Source organism: Osmerus mordax, chromosome 5, assembly GCF_038355195.1.
Source record: "Osmerus mordax isolate fOsmMor3 chromosome 5, fOsmMor3.pri, whole genome shotgun sequence".
Lineage (NCBI taxonomy): Eukaryota > Metazoa > Chordata > Actinopteri > Osmeriformes > Osmeridae > Osmerus > Osmerus mordax.
This window is the reverse complement of record NC_090054.1, coordinates 14,750,887-14,769,431: the sequence shown is the minus strand read 5'-3', so window position 1 is coordinate 14,769,431 and position 18,545 is coordinate 14,750,887. Positions and strand designations below refer to the sequence as shown.

At 46.3% G+C, this 18,545-nt stretch overlaps 1 protein-coding gene across 3 annotated transcripts; it reads left to right on the top strand.

The window, feature by feature from the left end:
- The first annotated feature begins 216 nt into the window (after window positions 1–216).
- slka (STE20-like kinase a) lies at window positions 217–18,526 on the top strand. 3 transcript variants are annotated; one of them, XM_067235795.1, is made up of 19 exons: window positions 217–624; window positions 3,615–3,779; window positions 5,635–5,683; window positions 6,551–6,700; window positions 7,269–7,341; window positions 7,802–7,996; window positions 8,335–8,416; window positions 8,715–8,846; window positions 8,991–10,226; window positions 10,422–10,552; window positions 10,913–11,036; window positions 11,220–11,399; window positions 13,933–14,004; window positions 15,159–15,288; window positions 15,527–15,651; window positions 15,872–16,063; window positions 16,229–16,354; window positions 16,458–16,571; window positions 16,778–18,526. In XM_067235795.1, exons 1-19 carry the CDS (start codon window positions 475–477, stop codon window positions 16,922–16,924), a joined length of 3,573 nt encoding a protein of 1,190 aa, XP_067091896.1. In that variant the 5' UTR covers window positions 217–474; the 3' UTR covers window positions 16,925–18,526. The 3 variants fall into 3 exon arrangements, with proteins under 3 accessions (XP_067091896.1, XP_067091895.1, XP_067091897.1); XM_067235794.1 differs by lacking the exon at window positions 13,933–14,004 and adding an exon at window positions 13,109–13,201; XM_067235796.1 differs by lacking the exon at window positions 13,933–14,004.
- Window positions 18,527–18,545: the final 19 nt, after the last annotated feature.

The window sequence follows — 18,545 nt, the reverse complement described above, 5'->3', positions numbered from 1 at the left end:
ATGACCAGTGACAGGTTCATTCAAAACAACTGAACCTTTTGTCAGCATGCGTATGACTGTGGCTCGCAAATGATCATAGGCTAATTCAGGGGAGTTTCCTGAAACAGCTACCGTTAGCCCCGATGCTCATCCTACCGATACATTTATTTTCAGTTTGACCCCTTACTGTTAAAATTGTGTCAGTTATATGTGACATTTGTGGATTTGATGAATGATTATATCAAACCCATAGCGTACAGTTTGGTTCGACCTACTGCTAAGCTACATCTTGGTCTGTGAGCGTCCTGTTACAATGTTACGAGTTCAATATCAGAACTCACGCGGAGGCAGGATATCAAGGATGGACGTCTAAGGAATAGCATGCTACATACTAGAGCTCATGTACAGCTTTTTAAGTCGATAGTCACTTTTATACAGTATTATACTGGGATAATATTGTCTTGACGTACCGAAGTGATCTGTCGGCAGTTAAATATGTCGTTTTTTAATTTTCGAAAAATATTCAAACTGGGACCTGAAAAGAAGAAGAAACATTATGAACACGTCCACAGGGACGAGAACCCAGAAGAAATTTGGGAGATCATCGGGGAACTGGGAGATGGAGCTTTTGGGAAAGTGTACAAGGTATCGTACAGGAGTCTAATTTAGATACATACCAATGTCTCTTCAAGATAGCCCCATAGTAACATCTAGGCTACTACTTAGTATTTTCATTAGATTTAGTGCTACTTATTATTGTCTGTAGAATAGAAATTGGTGTCACAGCGGGACGTGAGTTTGCTGACCTTTCTCAATTCATAATGTAGTTAGTTCAATTGACATAAAAAACGTCCGTTATTAACCAGGCTGTCATGTTAGATTTGTTTTAAGGTACAATGTATGTTGTTTATGTAATATAATAGCATGTATCGAGGCATTTTTACAGCTAGTGTTGGTCAAGTCAACACTTAGTTTTGAAGGAGTGGCAGTCTTTTTCAGTAAAGATCCTGAACGACTGATGTTTGGCCTCAGGTGCAAATAATAGGGTTTATGTGCATGCCTCCAGACATAATTTCACCATGTTATTTTCTTATGGAAGAAGGTACATTTTAGGTCATCCAAATATATTGTTGTAGTTCACTTTTCCAAACTGATACCAAACGTGCTATTTTTCTCAGCCAATGCTAATACAGCCAATACATGTACTGACAAACGTAGGAAAAGAGAAGTGCAATGTTGATGTGCAACCACTAAAACTATGATATAGTGTTGTAGAACAGCCCCTATAAGCAGGTTTTAGCCGATATCTTATCTTTAACCTCTTTAGTGAACAGGTACAATGTTTACGTAGTCATGGGAGAGCAGGATGTTTATCTCTGACAGAACATTCTGTCACTGTGGGAATTTGGAAGGCGTTGTAGTAAATGAATGTAAAATCTAATGTAATTATTAATACACATATACATTATTGTCAATAACAACCATTATGCAGTCAACATTCAAGTGATCTGTACCTAAAGGTTTGCTTTCTGGAGTGTTCGTAAGCTGAGGTCATCTTTGTTGCTCTCAGCAAGCCAGGAAGAGAGATATGTCGTTTAGCTGTTTTCTGATAAGTTCATAGATTGTATCTTGTTAATAAAAAGTATTAGACAGTCTAATAAGTATTTGAAACTGGAGAACACACATTCTTGAATTTCCTTCATCAAAACAATTCATCTTTACAATGTTGAGGTGAATCATCTTCCAGCACGAATGCTGGATCAGTGGTTGATGAAAGCAAATGGGCGTCCCATGCAGATGCTTCCCCATAGACCAGCAGTCCCTCAGACCAGCCTGAGAGAGCTGCAGTGTTGGCTGTGGCCCTCTGGCTGATCAAATAATACTGCTGATGTATTTGGTGCACTTGTTTGCCTGCTGCTTTTCCCAAGTCCTCAATTAGTTGATTAGGAGGCTGTGATGAAAGCCAGAACATACAGTACTACGGCCTTCAGCGTTACTCTTGCTGGTTTTTACTGTAACACCAGCACAGGGAGAGGGAGGGGAGGGGCGGCTTCCTGGCCATTTTATTTCAGTAAGGCGCCACAGAATGACTCTGGCCAAGGTAATGTGTTGAGGGGGACAAAATCAGACCTTACATCTAGTCAGGGACACTTGATCAGTTATTTTAGGCCTTTTGGCAGCTATGTAACAATGAGGTGTGGTGGGGCTCCAGAGACCTAGCAAATCAGCTGCTGGGGTTGGCTGGGCACTGTTAAGAGTGATCTGTAGCTTCCACCCTGACTCACTGCTCACACAGCGTGACGGGCGCTGGTGGAGCTTTATCTGACCTCGGGAGTGGGTGTGAGGTGGGGTGAGCGCATGCCCAAGCTCAGTGTCAGAGCCAGATAAGCTACTGCTAACAGCTACTGCTAACCTTCTGTCCACTCACCCGGCTAGTCAGGTTAAATAGCCTGGTCATTTTTGACTTCATGATGGGGACTTTTTTTGTGTGTGTCTATAGTCTGACTTCAGTGTGATGTTTAACCTGGGCAGGCGTTTTCGGTCATGCAACCTGGTTGGCACATCCATTGCCACAAATGCCAGTAGTTTTAATTAGGTCTTGTCTTTAGCTCAGGTGATTGGAATCAAGGTTGATCTCGTTATTATGCTTTTGTGGAGATTGCTCTCCTGTGTGCCTCCTATTATGAACTCTCAAAAGGCTAGCCGCACAGATGGTACTTAATGGGCCATGAAACAAGGCAATAAAGTCATGCTCAAGGGAAGGAATATCTACCCATCAGTGAAGGCAAATCTACACCGTGGTATGCTAGATATACCCAATACATAGCCTGTATCTGTGAAAAGGCCTAGGCTCAGACAGGCGTTGGCTGGTACGAGGTGACTGGGTGCGACGTAGAAACGGTGTAAACATAACATATAACACACACAGACTGGTTAGCTAAACTCCCGTCTTTCCTTTAACTCCAAGAGATTGTGTCTGTATCCATAAACATGAAGCCCAAAGCTGGGCTCAGAATAGCAGCAGTGCGAGCCGTCAGAGAGTGGAAATGTGGCTCAGAGGAACGTGTCACTCTTCCCATTAACCTCTTCCTCTTCCGTTAGCGAGGATTGCCACATATTCTGTGTGCATGTAAATGTGCTTTCACTCAGCAGTTATCGAAAGGCAGAGAGACTCGAGATTAGATTAAGGTTAGGCTAGTTCTGTTTGTATTGAAGTGGGTCAGCCAAATATCGTTCTATTATTGTCTTGATCACAGAGGGGAATTTGATGTCCTCTGAAACACTTTCTTATTCAAACATACAGCCCTGCCTTATTTGATGTTAGAACGAAATGCATTCACAGGAGGAGATGACCTTTATGAAATTGCCTTCAGTTGTGCCACCATAAACCTCACCACTGCCAAACTCTCCTTCTCCAAAATGGCAGTGGCCTTTCCACCACATTGTTATCTATGAAAAATGTGCGCATAACCACAGGTCATGGCCGGAATTGCTACAGTAAAGATGATAGCCACTCTGAATACATAAACAAGCTAAAAGTCTTACTCTCTATGTGCACATAACCCTAACCCTGTTTCCTTTTTCCTCATAGGAATAGAACTTTAATCTCTGGTGTGCTTCTCTGTTGCCCACAGGCCCAGAACAAGCAGACAGGGATTCTGGCAGCCGCCAAGGTGATTGACACCAAGACAGAGGAGGAGCTCGAGGACTACATGGTGGAGATCGAAATCCTGGCTTCCTGCGACCACCACTACATAGTGAAGCTCCTGGACGCTTTCTACTACGAGAGCAAGCTATGGGTGAGTGGTCCGCATCCTGGAGGTTTTGGTCTTGTAGGGAATCACGTACTGGTTGGACTGGGTGAAACCATCCAGTAGAGGCACTGTCCACCGCAAAACACAACAGAGATTCTAGGTGTTCGGCGAAGGGCTCTCATCCTTTCTTCTTCTCAACCTCAAACGTGACCAGGAAGTCCTAAGCCCGTACCTCATACTGTCAGACGCCATCAGAACCCAGTCAGTGGATCCTTTGGTCTGTGTGTGTGAAGCTCCAGAGCAATTATGTCCAGGTGGTATCATGTGACTGCCGTCTCTGAGGGTTGCATGTATTGAGGATAATGGACTGGTTACTGGTGGCTGGAGAAAGTGCTTATGAATAATTCAGGGATGCGTGCAGCATGTCCCCCAGATCCTTTCTGGAGAGAGCGGTTCATGTGGGGCTTCCGGCCCCTCGCTCCCCGGGCGGGTTTGTCTGATGTGTGTTTAGTCTCCCCCTTGTTTTTCGTGGAGTCAAATGGATGTTATGTAATGTAATGCGTTTATTTAACTTAGCGGGCGCTTTTACCCAAAACATCGTACAGAGAGGGAGTTTTGAACCCACAACCTCTTGATTTGCACTTAGACGCTTTACCACTGAGCTTATACCTAACTATCACAGTTGGAAATGTACAGGGATATGACCAGTAGGATCATGGAGATGTATTTGTCCCGCCTCTTATACTTGCCTCTCATGGATGTGTCTCTGTGGGCATTCTGATCGATTTTGTTTTGAACATCTGATACCACAGGCTGCAGACTGAAATGCGCCAGGCTAGATCTCCATGGATGAGGTGGTAGTGTAGCTTACACCAGCTTTTATCACCGAGGTCAGACCCTGGTCGGTTTCACATCTCACTCACCACATCAGCATGACGTCATCTTAACACATCAGTCTGTAAGGCAACCGCCACAAAAAAACAGTTGAAAATGTCGTCGAACGATGTCGGTGATTTTCTGTGCAGAGATCTTGGCCACATAAGTAGGACACGATCATTTGTACGAGCATGTCCTTATATACTGAGCCAGTGAGGGCCTGTGTTGTGTGAGGGCAGGACATGAGTAGGACGCAGGATCAGACTTCAATGCTAAGATTCTAGTTTCCCTCCAAGTTTTCCTGTTCAACAACAACCGTGGTCGGATCCGACCGGCAGCTGACCACACTGTTGAGAACAAGGCTGCGGTTAGAACCTACGGTTAGACCGGTCTGCAGCAAACCCCGTCGACAGATTTGTATCTCGGGTGGAAGCAAAGTATTGTATGGTGCTGACAGAGAAAAGCTAAAAGGGCGGACCCCCAATCTCTACCAGGAACACTCAGGAAACAGCTTTGAGTTGGGTTACTCTAGTTAAATGATCAAGAAGAGTATTTATGAAGCTAATAAACAGACTGAAATGATCAGAGTACACCGTTAGTCTCTGTGTGAAACCTTATTGGTATGTGAACCCTTAGGTTGTTGACATTTAGATGTGCCCAGGGCTGAGTGCTGAAAATCATTGCCAAACCAGTATTGCATTACAGGAATCAATGACTCTCTTCCTGTGTAACTGCAAATCTTTAATGAAAGGGAAGTACCGGTATTATGAAGAACAGGCGCATGCCTGAGTGTTACATAAATACAAGTTGTTAGAAGTGACTTGTGTCTTCAGAAACATGCGTGTGTTTGCTAACTCGCCCAACGAATGAATGAAAACATGTGTCTCTCTTAGGTCTTAACATGTTCAGAGAGAATGCAGAAGAATAAACTGTAGAAAGTGTTGCTTGGGGAAGCGTTTTCACTCATTGGAGAATACCAGTGCAGCCGACACTCACTTTCTATCACTTTGTTTCCCCATCTCAGATACTGATTGAGTTCTGTGCGGGAGGTGCGGTGGACGCAGTCATGCTGGGTGAGTACTATTTACGAAAACAGGACTTGGAAATAATGGAGTCCCTCCATCTCCCTCCAGGGAAGTCAAGCGCGCCACAGCCATTTCCTTTAATCCCATCCAGTGGAGCGCTCTCCCTCCTCATCCTCTCTCAGAAAGGTTCCAGTATGTAATTACCATAGTTCCATGTCTAGGAGGGGGTTAGTTCACTTCCAGTGCTGCAGCACTTTCTGTGGGTGCGGGATGCTTTTCAAGTGAGCTACATCCACTGTTGCTCGATGTCTTTGGAGTTAATCATTGCTTTATGTGTGATGCCATTAACTAGATGCAGTGCAGTGCGAGGCATGTCTGCAAAAGACCATGACCCGAGTCTCCCAGGTCACACCAACCACAGTAGTTTCATTCTGACTACCACGTTCTCGATTGACATCAGCCACCACATACCAGTGTTTATAATTCCTGTTAGAAATAGAACAATCTTCAGCTCAGGTTAGCAATAGAGATGTACAGGCTCTAAGAGGATATGTATGTAGGGCTGCCTTTAGTAGATGGAGGTGTAACCTCCTCTTTTCAAAGACCAGAATGGTGTGACTCAATGTTTTCTTTTACGCGGCTGGTCCAGTCATGAGGGCTGGGTCGCTGGATTGGTAGGGTGTGATGTTTCAGTTGCTATGGTATTCACTACACACCGTTCATAAGCTATCAGGGAAATTATAAACCGAAGTTCAGGTCAACAAATAACCAAGAAGTGTATGTCTGTCTGTCTGCCTCTGTGTGTCTGTCTGTCTGTGTGTGTGTGTGTGTGTGTGTGTGTGTGTGTGTGTGTGTGTGTGTGTGTGTGTGTGTGTGTGTGTGTGCATGCGTGTGTGCGTGCGTGCGCATTCCCAGAGCTTGAGAGATCCCTGACTGAGCCCCAGATCCGTGTGGTTTGTAAGCAGACCCTGGAGGCCTTGGCTTACCTCCATGAGAACAAGGTCATCCACCGAGATCTGAAAGCTGGGAACATTCTCCTGTCTCTGGAAGGAGATGTGAAGCTGGGTAAGGGCTCTCCTCCATCCATTCTTGGCCATGATCAGCACAGTGAATTCACACTCTTTGGATGAGGCGCACAGTCGAGGCCATAAAAAGGGTGGTACTTCTAACAGGCTTTAGCCTATTAGAAGTACCACGAAAGGTTTCGCGTGACTTCCTCTTTACCTCGAGCTAATGCATGAAAATAAGCAGGTGTCCTGTTGTGCAGATACCTTAATGTGCTCCTGGTTAACAAGGAGAATATCTATACGTGCTGGCCTTTCAATGATGATTCATGTTCTGTAGGCAGAGGGTCGTGATTGGCGCAGCAATTATAATCACCATGCATGTATAATATGTAACATGCTTCTTTACCTCTCGCATGGACATGATGGGTGCTTGAGCCCAGACACTCATACAAACCCTGACAACGATCACATCATTGTGTATGTTTGTAGTCAGTAGTCAAGGTTGTGATATACAGTTGGCTAGTTTAAGATGAATTAGCTTCTTGTGTGTGTTCTACCATTATCACTAATAATACGTTTGATGGATCATCATGTATAAAAAATGTCTAAATCAATTCTACTCTTAGCTGACTTTGGGGTGTCGGCTAAAAATACCAAGACTCTACAGAGAAGAGATTCTTTCATTGGCACTCCATATTGGTGAGTCATCCACACAGGACCAGCATGCCACAGTCAATGTGCTTAGCTTCGTGTCTAACATTTTAACAGACCGATGAATGCATGCACAAGGAGCACTTTACACCCATGGAATAATCAATTGTCTTTGGGATGTCAAGCTCATTCTGCCAAAATGTGCTGTGAATTAGAAAGTTTGCATGGTGTTCAATGCATTTAAGTGCTTGTGACCCTTTCTCCAAATACTGTTTACTTTCTCTTGCGCTGAAGCAATGAACACTTCTTCAGACGCTTGACAAGCACTTGTTCGACACAAAACCCTCTCGCACTACACACACCACACACATCAACAAGCCAATTTGCTAGTTCATATTATATTGCCTACGGCCTACACCCACGCAAACAAAACAAGTGCATGCCCACATTCCGTGCCAGATAATCCTCACAGTCACCAACCCCCTCCTGGTTCCCCGGCTCCCCCCAGGATGGCCCCAGAGGTGGTGATGTGCGAGACGTCCAAAGATCGCCCGTACGACCACAAGGCTGACATCTGGTCCCTGGGGGTGACCCTGATCGAGCTGGCTCAGATCGAGCCCCCCAACCACGAGATGAACCCCATGAGGGTCCTGCTGAAGATAGCCAAGTCTGAGCCGCCCACTCTCATGCAGCCCTCTCGCTGGTGAGAACGACCACCGCCACAACTTGAGTGTGACCCCCGGAGGCCGCACGGGATGATAAGGATGAGGAATCAGGATGAGTAAGATAGAGACACACAGGCAGAGTGAGATGTGTATACCGTTTGTGTTATATGTATGTATAACCTCTAACAGAGGACGCCCTCTGGTTCCCACTTACTCACATTTGAACGCCTCACCTAGAATAGAAACGGCTAACAAAAACAAAAAGGTACAGAAAGGTGACACGGTGATTTTCTTGCTTTTGCAGATAAGGACACACAAGTAATATGTCTTTATTTGAAGTTTTTATATTCACATGACTTTCTCTTGTTTTGGTCAGGTCGCCAGAGTTCAGTGACTTTCTAAGAAAGGCTTTGGATAAGAATGTGGACAATAGGTGGGGCACCGCACAACTCTTACAGGTGACCAGCTCTGTCATATTCGCCCTGTGCTAGATATAGACGTCCAATTTGCCAATTATTGACCAAATTACTGACCGAAACTTGTCTCAAATTAAGTTGATGTTATGGAATATTGAACCTTCCATTGGAATGCTAATGTACTTCATTTGTTTGTGCCGTGTACCAGACATTACTTGTAATATTTTATTTGTCTGTTTCGATCGCCGTGTGATGCCTTATTCAGGATTTTGTGTTGCTCAGTGGCAAAAAACGAGTGTGTTCACTGACATGGGTCATTTGACTCCCTCTCCCCGTTCAGCATCCGTTTGTTAGCAGAGTAGTGGATAACAAGCCGCTCAGAGAGCTGGTCGCTGAGGCGAAGGCTGAAGTCACCGAGGAGATCGAAGAGGGCAAAGAGGAGGAGGAGGAAGAGGAGCAAGATGCATCTCTGGTATGGTAGTACGACATGAAATGATTCCAAAAATGTTTGCAACCCTGAACCTTTATCATTATTAGGAACAACAGGGAAACAACAACAGTTTCATGATTTGATCTGCCATTGTCAATTTGTCCTCCTCTGTCTGACTGTGTAAAGGTGGTTCCTGGCCACAAGCGAGCCCCATCGGACACCATCATGGCCAGCTCGGAGGACGAGAAGGTGCCCCAGACCCCCTCCACCCTCGAGCCAGTCACCGAGAAGACTGAGCCCGAGGCCCCGGAGCACAGCACCAGTGACAAGCTCTCCGACGCGGGCGACAGGACAGAGAGGCTCAGCCAGGCGTCTGAGGAAGCCAGCCCTGCAGACACGGCTGCTGGAAAAGAGGAACACAAGGTCTCGCTGACAGAGGAAGTCACGGAGCCCCATCCAAAGGAAAGCGAAGGCGCGGAGGAAGTGGAGGCGATGGAGTCCCCTGAAGGCCCGGTGACCTCACAACCAGAAGCCCCACCGGACACGTCAGACAAGCCACCGCCTGTGGTCGTGAGTGAGGAGACGGGCGAGGAGGAGAGAGAGGGGCAGAAGGAAAGCGACGACGGCGACGAGCCTCTGCGGGTAACAGCGGCGGGGATAGAAGGTGAGGGAAAGGAAGACGAGAAGGATGAGATGGAAAAGATGGAAAAGGAACAAACAACAGAGGATGTAGAAACTGTGGCAGAAACAGATCAGCCGAAGGGGGCCTCAGAAGAGCTTCTGTCAACAGAGGCCAGTGCAAAACCTGACCAGGAGAAAGATGAAGCCGCTACAGAGGACAAGTCAACAGTTGATATGGCAGAAGAAGAAGGGAAGCCAGATCCTAATGGTCCAGCTGACATTAAAGCCGATGAGAATGAGAATTCCGATGAAAAACCATGTCGAAGTGTAGAACCAGAGTCTACGGTTGCGGTAGAAGTGGAACCAGCCAAAGAGACGGGGGAGAACCACGCTGAAGATCTGGAGGAGGCTGAGTCAACTCTCCCAGAGGAACCAGCCAAAGAAGCGGAGAACCAACGGGAGGAACAGTTGAAGGTTGCCGGAGAAGCAGAATCCATTAATGGTCCTAGTGAAGAAGCCAAAGTTGGTGTGGAACCCGATGCTGCTCCCGAAGAGGAGGAGAAGAAGGTTACTGCTGAAGAGGAACCCATAGTCCAGGATGCTGTTTCTGTTCCGGAGAGCGAGGCCGAATCAGAGACGAAGATGGCCCAGGGAAGCCCTGCGGTGAAGACCAGATCGGACGTGGAGAAAGATTCAGACTCTGGAAGCAGCTCTGCAGCCGACAGCAACAGCATGGACCTCAACTTGTCCATTTCCAGCTTCCTGTCCAAGAGCAAGGAGGGGGGGTCTGTGTCCTTAAAGGTACTAGTTTCCCATAATTCCATGTCGGTAATAGTGGCTTCCTCTACTTGTATCTAGACCTCCTGTCCTTTCAGCTTGACACCTCTCCTTTTCCTTTAAATAAGGTGGCAGTCTCTCCAACACACTTGGCCTTTTGTGAAAATGTTTCCACACGACCAGTTAGTAGCAAAAGGCATTTAAACGTGTGTTCAACAGGACACCAGGCGGCAGAAGAAGACCCTGAAGAAGACCAGGAAGTTCATGGTGGATGGTGTGGAGGTCAGCGTGACAACGTCGAAGATCGTCACCGACAACGACACCAAGAACGAGGAGATGAGGTTCCTGAGGTGGGTCTTCTTTGCTCTGTTAGGCCTAAATATGGAAGCTGACCCATATACGACGCCTGACAGAAATAGTTAGCTTTCGGATCCCTCTACCCCCTAGCTCTACGAGCATATGGCACTCTAGAAGAAACGGCTGTGATTGACATGGTACAGTGTTGCAGTACATACACTCGTATAGTGTTTCCACATAATTCTGCCCTGAAAAACAGGGCCTACTGTCCCCTTTGTATTCTTGGTATCGTAAAATTGACACATTGTTGATACGCTGTGTCTGGGAGCTCGGTCCAAAGCGAAATCCCGTCGACAGTGTGGACAGGACGGTGGACCTGGGGTCTAAAGTTGAGTCCTGGTTGTTTTGAACAGGCGCCAGGAGCTGCGAGAGCTGCGTCTGCTGCAGAAGGAGGAGCAGCGAGCCCAGCAGCAGCTCAGCGACAAGCTGCAGCAGCAGAGAGAGCAGATGCACAGGCGCTTTGAACAGGAGACCACGGTGAGTCTGCCTGGCCTGTTCTGCTCTGACTGGCCTGTTCTGCTCTGACTGGCCTGGCCTGGCCTGGCTGTGCTCCTGTCTGGCTAAAGGGCCTCTGGTTCCTGTCTGACCTCTCTGTTGGTGCTAGTTGTTGTGCAGGTTCCTGGCAGGAGACCGCGCTGTCTGACTCCTCTCTCCATGCAGGGTAAGAAGCGTCAGTACGACCTGGAGGTGGAGAACCTGGAGAAGAAACAGAAGCAGACCATCGAGCGCCTGGAGCAGGATCACACCAACCGCCTGAGGGACGAGGCCAAGCGCATCAAGGCCGACCAGGACAAGGAGCTGGCCAAGTTCCAGAACATGCTCAAGAACCGCAAGAAGGAGGTAAGGAGCCAGAACCATCTGCTTGCCCCGTGGGCTGGTTCTCTTGGCGGGGTTCAGGATAATGCATGGAGGTGCTTTTATCAATCTGAACTAGAGCCTTGCTGTCATTGGTCCTTGCTTGTTGGTGGTTGCTCGGTTTACAGGCTTGCTTGCTGGAGCTGACGTACATTTAATTATGTAACCAGGCATTCAAAACAACGTACCGTGCAGACAACAGCTTGCCTGCTACCAGTCATATTAAATGATAATCCTAACATAGTGTCTAGTTACTGTGTCCACATTAGTATACAGTTAACTGACAGATTGTGCAAGATGCCCCTCTAAGTAGCATCCTATTGTTTATTCATATTTCCTAAGGCCTCTCCATGTTACCAAGCAACATTGTGTGCTTAGTCTTATTCTTGACTTTTAGAAAACCACTTAGTAGTTTATAAATTCCTGCTCTCGGACAGTTTAATGGTTGAAGCATGCAACGTCGTTTTGCATCAGGGGTGCGTGCTAATCCAGTGAGTGTAACTCTCATCTCTGCATCTTGGACGGCTTCCCACTTCAGTTAAAAAGTTTGAGCTATTTGGTCATCTTTGTTTTGGGGGGATAGTTCTTATCCCATTTCCATGCTACTCACGTAACCATTTGGCTTCCTGTACCTAGGTTTCTGTCGAGCTACATTCTGAGTGGTGTTATCTGGGCGGCTCACGGGGGCTTCCAGCATGCTATGGTTGGCAGGCTTCTGTTAACATGGACAGCACTGTGGTCAACTTTGCACAGTGTGGCGTTATTCTCACATGCTTGGCCTTCCTCTGGGTCTAACCTGCTCTGACTTGGCCTGACTTGACTGAGTGACCGACCAACCGGTTGCTTATGCTCAACTGCGAACAAGACCTAAACTTCTCAATCGTGCATGACTAGCCTGCCTCGTGACTATATATGCACGATATTTCCAACAGAAAAATGTCATTTAGTCACAGAAATGTTGTCCTTTCATGATTGTCACAGATGATTATAGTTATGAATGATGACGTTGTACTTATTAACGTATTGCTTTGTTTCTCTTCAAATATAGAGTAAGAATGTACTTGTTGTTTCATTGTAACCTAACCTTGTCTTCCGTGTGACTGAGAGCGTGTGGGTGTCGGGTCTGGTGGTGGGATGAACATCTCTGGTGTGGTTGTGGGATAAGGCTATGAAACATGTCTTTAAAATCCCCCTTCGCCTATAAGAGTAACTGTCATGGAATATGAAAGGAGGGCCTTGACACAGAAAACCCCATTGTCCTCGGAAGTAACGTTCTCATCACCTGGTTCCATTACAGTTACTCTTGACAGAACAGTTATATAAAGTATCTAAGATCCTGGTTCCTTAGACATGATTTTCCTATGGGAGGCCCTGTGCTGATTAGCATTGCTCGTAGCCTGATGCTTACTAGGCAGACACTAACATATTACCCTGGTCAACACTTCATCATGATTTAAGATGACCACGATTCTGTCAAATGAATCTTATCAACTCCTTCTTATCAGTGGAGTTTCTATTCCTTTTTAAAATTTCCACTAATCAAACCGAGTATTTTCTCTTGAAATCGAAACCTTTCTAAGAGCTTGGGGATCCTACTGCAGGGCTGTGCATGAGGAGGTAACATGGCTTCCTAATGTCGTTTTCAAGACAACCAATTACAACTGCCAGTGTCCTCCACTCTGCACACACATTAGGTGAAACAGGAAGTTGGACAGTCTCCCAAACACATGAGAAAAGAGCTCATGAAACGCTTAAAGGACGACCTTTCACTCATTGAGAATGAAGAGGTAAAATGCCGCCTTCTCCTTTCCTCTCTCTCACACGCATACTTTCTCCTTTTCTCCTACACAAACACCCATTATTTCTTCCAAATGTACATCCACCTCCATTTAAGACAAAGATCTTTACCCTGCATTCACATTGACTAAGTACCTAACATTTCGCAATTAGCTTCTTCGAAAAATTCGAGGTGACAGTGAAAAGGTTTGCTCTTTCATTTGTCTACAAGTGAAGTACAAATATAGCTGTACCTATGAAGGACTGTTCCATACCAGCATGGATATTTGTCTAACGTAAGTGCCCTTCTTCAAGCCGAAATAGAACTAATCGTTTGTGCATTCTATATCTCAACGTGCATGAAAAAGGCAACTCTAAAAGACGTCGTCATAACATCCCCATCGAACTGCATTGCGTGGCTTCACTCACCAATACTCCTAGTGTGGAAAAGGACAATGCCAAGGTCCTTTTAAGGAACTCAAGGGATTTTTAAGACTTTATTAGAGCTAGACCCCTGTTCCATGTCTCTCTGACTGAAGAGGTGTGTGTGTGTGTGTGAGAGATAGAGAGAGAGAGAGGGAAAAAGAGAGAGAGAGAGCAAGAGTGTGTGTGTTGGTGGTGAGATGCATGTGTCTCCCCCTCAGCCTGTTGTGTAGCATGTCCCCCCCTCAACCCCCCCATCCCCCTCACCCCCAGGCCCCTCCCTGATCTGGACGAGTGCGCTGTGTGCTCTCCTCCACAGGGCGTGGCCCAGGTTATGATACAGTCTTTTCAGTTGTCCTCATGTGCACTCTTCAACGCTCAGATGCAGGATGTAAGTGCTCACTCCCCCCCCCCCCCAACACACACACACTCACACACCCTCTCTCTACCTCCCCCGTGCCTTCACGAGCCCACCTCCGTCCCCCCAGCACTGCAGGCGGTCAGGCGACACAGCGGCAGTGATGGAGGGCGGGGGGTCCGTGAACGCCCGCCGGCGACCATGTTTTTGGAGTGTTTGTAGTCACGGTGTCGTTGCAGTGTTCCTATCCTCCTGCTCGGTATCTGTCCTGCCAAGTTACACGTCCTGTACATGTTGTCTATGTTACACAACACCTGTGGCTGCACCGCACCACACGGGTAGAAGGTCTGGAACATGCCAGAGCGTCACACTGTAAAGTAGTTTGAGAAGATCTGAAGAGGTATTGGGAATTGGTTTTGTTCAGCCCAGCCCTCACTTCCGTAACAGGAATTTGTATAGACGTTTTAAGACGCACGTCTGGAGACCTGCAGTGTGCGTGTTTTATATTTTCAGTAATTTCCCTTCAAAAAGATGTACCAGATGAATTATTAATTCTAAATGAACTGCCGTGCATCCAGGGAATACACTTTTTCTGTAAATATTCATTTTGATGTTGTCACGATTGGGAAAACGTGAGGTCTGACTCTGTGTTAACATATTTCTCTTCCACTTTCTATCCTCATTTTGGATCATGCCATGACTTCTGACTGTCTCTCTCTTCTTGAATCCAGCTGTTGATGCTGTTTTCCTTCCTAGTGCAGTGTTTCTCTGTCATTTGAACTCAAGTAGTGGTTTGTTTGCTACAGTATTGTTAATGTTTCTGTGCTGCAACTAATGCGTAAGCCATCACGGCTTATATGTTCCTAACATTTCTCTGCCCTTGTCCCCTCTCTCCCCCCATCCTTGGCCTTCCTCCGTGGCTCCATTTGCTTTTCTCGTCCTTTCTCTTTTTTTTCCTCTTTGTTTCTGTACTTCCCTATTCCTCTCTCTCTCTTTCTCACTCTCTCTCGCACACTCTCGCACACTCCCTCTCTCTCTCTTTCTCTCTCGTTCTCTCTCTCTGTCTCTCTCTCTGTCTCTCTCTTTCTCTCGCTTTGTCTCTCTGTCTCTCTCTTTCTCTCGCTTTGTCTCTCTGTCTCTCTATCTATCTCTCTGTATGTTTCTGTTTCTCTATCACTTTTCCTCAGGAGCAAGAGTTTCTGCAGAAGCAACAGCAGGAGCTGGATGGAGCCCTGAAGAAGATCATCCAGCAGCACAAACATGAGATAGCCACCATCGAGAAGGACTGTCTCAACCATAAACAGCAGCTCATGAGAGGTAGTCACAATGAGGCCAGAGAAAATGGAGAACTGCCCTCCAATGAGATGTGTTACAAATGACACAACTTCCTCTGTGATTCACTCGGGGACTAGTCAGTTTCGTCAGAATACAGCACACATGCAAACCTGCCTGGGCGTGTTCAAGAACACACACTCACACTGTGTGTGTGTGTGTGTGTGTGCGCGCGCGCGCGCGTGTGTGTGTTCACACTCTTGTTTGTGTTTTCTTTCTCCAGCTCGCGAGGCGGCCATGTGGGAGCTGGAGGAGCGCCACCTGCAGGAGAAACACCAGCTGTTCAAGCAGCAGCTCAAAGACCAGTACTTTATGCAGAGACACCAGCTTCTCAAGAGGCACGAAAAGGTTTGTTACCGGAGGTGGCGTCTCACGCTAAATGTATTTTCGTTTCTCCCGGACGAATCTGTAAACGTTGAGATGGACGGTGCTTCGGTAGACTTTGTTCCTGAAACACTTTCTGTGTGTGTGTGTGTGTGTGTGTGTGTGTGTGTGTGTGTGTGTGTGTGTGTGTGTGTGTGTGTGTGTGTGTGTGTGTGTGTGTGTGTGTGTGTGTGCGCGTGTGTAGGAGATGGAGCAGATGCAGAGATACAACCAGCGCCTGATTGAGGAGATGAAGAACAGACAGACCCAGGAGAGAGGTCGCCTGCCCAAGTTCCAGCGTAGCGATGCCAAGACGCGCATGGCCATGTACAAGAAGAGCCTTCGCATCACCGCCGCCCCAGGCACCCCCGAGCAGGAGAGGGAGAAGATCAAACAGGTGGGGAGACACGACACACACACACACACAAACCAGGGCTCATCCACTGGTGTTTAGGGTTTCGGAGAAGGGTGGGGAGAGCCGGCAGGATTACCAGGCCATCTAACAGGAGCGTACCGCAAAACATGTGGCGGTTGGGTTAAGACGTCCCCCTTGTCTGTCCAGTTTGCATCTCAGGAGGACCGACGCCAGAAGCACGAGCGGCTCCACCAGCACCAGAAGCACGAGAACCAGATGAGGGACCTGCAGCTGCAGTGCGACTCCAACATCCGGGAGCTGCACGAGCTACAGGTAGGCGCACGCGCGCGCACGCACACACTTACTTTTTCACCCGTCGCGGACCACAGAAGTCAGTCGGTCTCCGATTTGAGTCGATGCTGTGTGTGTGTCGCAGAATGAGAAGTGCCATCTTCTGATCGAGCACGAGACCCACAAGCTGAAGGAGCTGGATGAGGAGCACAGCCAGGAGCTGAAGGAGTGGCGGGAGAAACTACGACCCAGGAAGAAGGTGAACAAGACTATACATGGTCTAAATTGTATTTGCGCTCTCTCAGTCTCTTGAAAGGCAGCGTTCAGCAATGAGTCTATTTTGTATCCACTAAAGGTTTCATTTGTAAATTGGAGTGAGGGGCTGTTTTAGGCTAGGCCATCTTATGTGACAAGCTTCAGCGTAAGACGTCATTTGTGGCACTGTCTGTCTACTGCCCCCTGTAGGCTCTTGAGGAGGAGTTCACCCGCAAGCTTCAGGAGCAGGAGGTTTTTTTCAAGATGAGCGGAGAGTCTGAATGCCTTAACCCCACTGCCCAGAGCCGAGTCTCGAAGTTCTACCCCATTCCTACTGTGCACAACTCGGGCTTGTAGCCTGAACGCCTTCCCTCGACCGAGCAGCCCCACGTCTCAGCCGCAATGCACCGTGGCTCGGCTCAGAGTCTGCATCTACCCCCTAGTGTTCCGGAAGTCTCTGGCTGTCACCTGTTCACTCTCACACATCCCATCCTGTGCACACAGTATCCACTGTTAGATCCTTGGGGAATGTTCTTCAAAATGACACAAAGAACCCAGTGCCTAAATGGTTTGACTTGGCTAGTTAGGGGCCTGCTATTGTACTTTCTAATCCGATTTTTTTTTTTTGCACTTACAGCAATGGCTGGGAATTTGTACAAACCATAACATCATACATTTATTTTTAATAATAAATAAGCTGGTGCTTTAATGAACTCCTGTCGTAGTTGGGAAGGACGTGGTGAAACACAAAAGAATGTACTTGTTTGGTAAAAAGTGATGTGTTCAGTCAGTGGATGTACATGTATGAAGTTGTGATTTTATTTTTTAGAGATTGTGCTATTCATTGAAGTAGATGGTGAATATTGTATTCTTAAACTGAGGTGAATGCGTAACAGCATATCACATTGATTGATATGAGTAGTGTTATTCTCTGATGTTTAAACCTTGATGAACAAAAAAGGTAATCTCTTGATGCAGGCTTTTTTGGGAAGTTCACAATTTATTTTATATGTTTTCGGATTGGCCTTGGACACATGGATTCTATATTGGTTGGTACATTTACATTTTTGTTTTGTTGAAGGAATGTAAAGCTCTAAATCATGTATTTGCACTGTTTAAAATGAGCTGAGATAATGCAGTAGTGTGTCAGTTAGGAAGAATATTCAGTCTCCTCTCCTCAGCCTGAATTATTCCGATATGCTGTACCATTCAAACATCTTGCATGCTTTTTGACATATCATTTTATTGTTTATTTCCCCATCTGTTCTATGATAGCATTTCTTTCTTTTTTTATGAGTTGTACCTGTTCTCAGTGTTTTGCTGATTTGTTGTCTTTTTATTGCTGAAATCCGTTATATTTCCTTTACATGGAAGTCATCAAGAATGTAAGTGCTGTCGCTGAATGTCACTATATAGACAAGACATCGCTTCAAGACCAGAAACATGCTTGATTATTCGTCTCTCTATGGCAAACATTCCAGAACCGGACATATCAATGCATGTTGTGATGCTGTGTATGACAGGTGTTAATGTTTGTAGCGCACAGATGAATTCTGTGTTCATCTCATAGGCATGGATGAAATGAAATTCAGTCCGAACTGTGTTGTATTTCATTCATCAAGCATTTCCAAGTCCAGGCACAGCCAGTTTCAGTATTTGCATTTTTTTGTTAGTTATTCAAAGGGCTTCTTTTCAAATTATCCACTTATACAACGCATTGCAAGTTGGATGTTTCTACACGGCTGGATTTAAAGTTGCCTGCCATGAGGATGTTCCGTTGACAGAATGTGTGGCATCGTAACATATTTCAATAATAGCATTTTTTAGGTAAATATATTGGCAATGTCTTTATAAATGGACATCTGTTATGTAAATAAAATATTAACTGTATATTAAACCTGGCTTTTTTAATGATTGATTTTCATGTGTGTGTATTTTGACTCAAGCAATCAGAACTCCCATCTAGAACTGGTTTCCA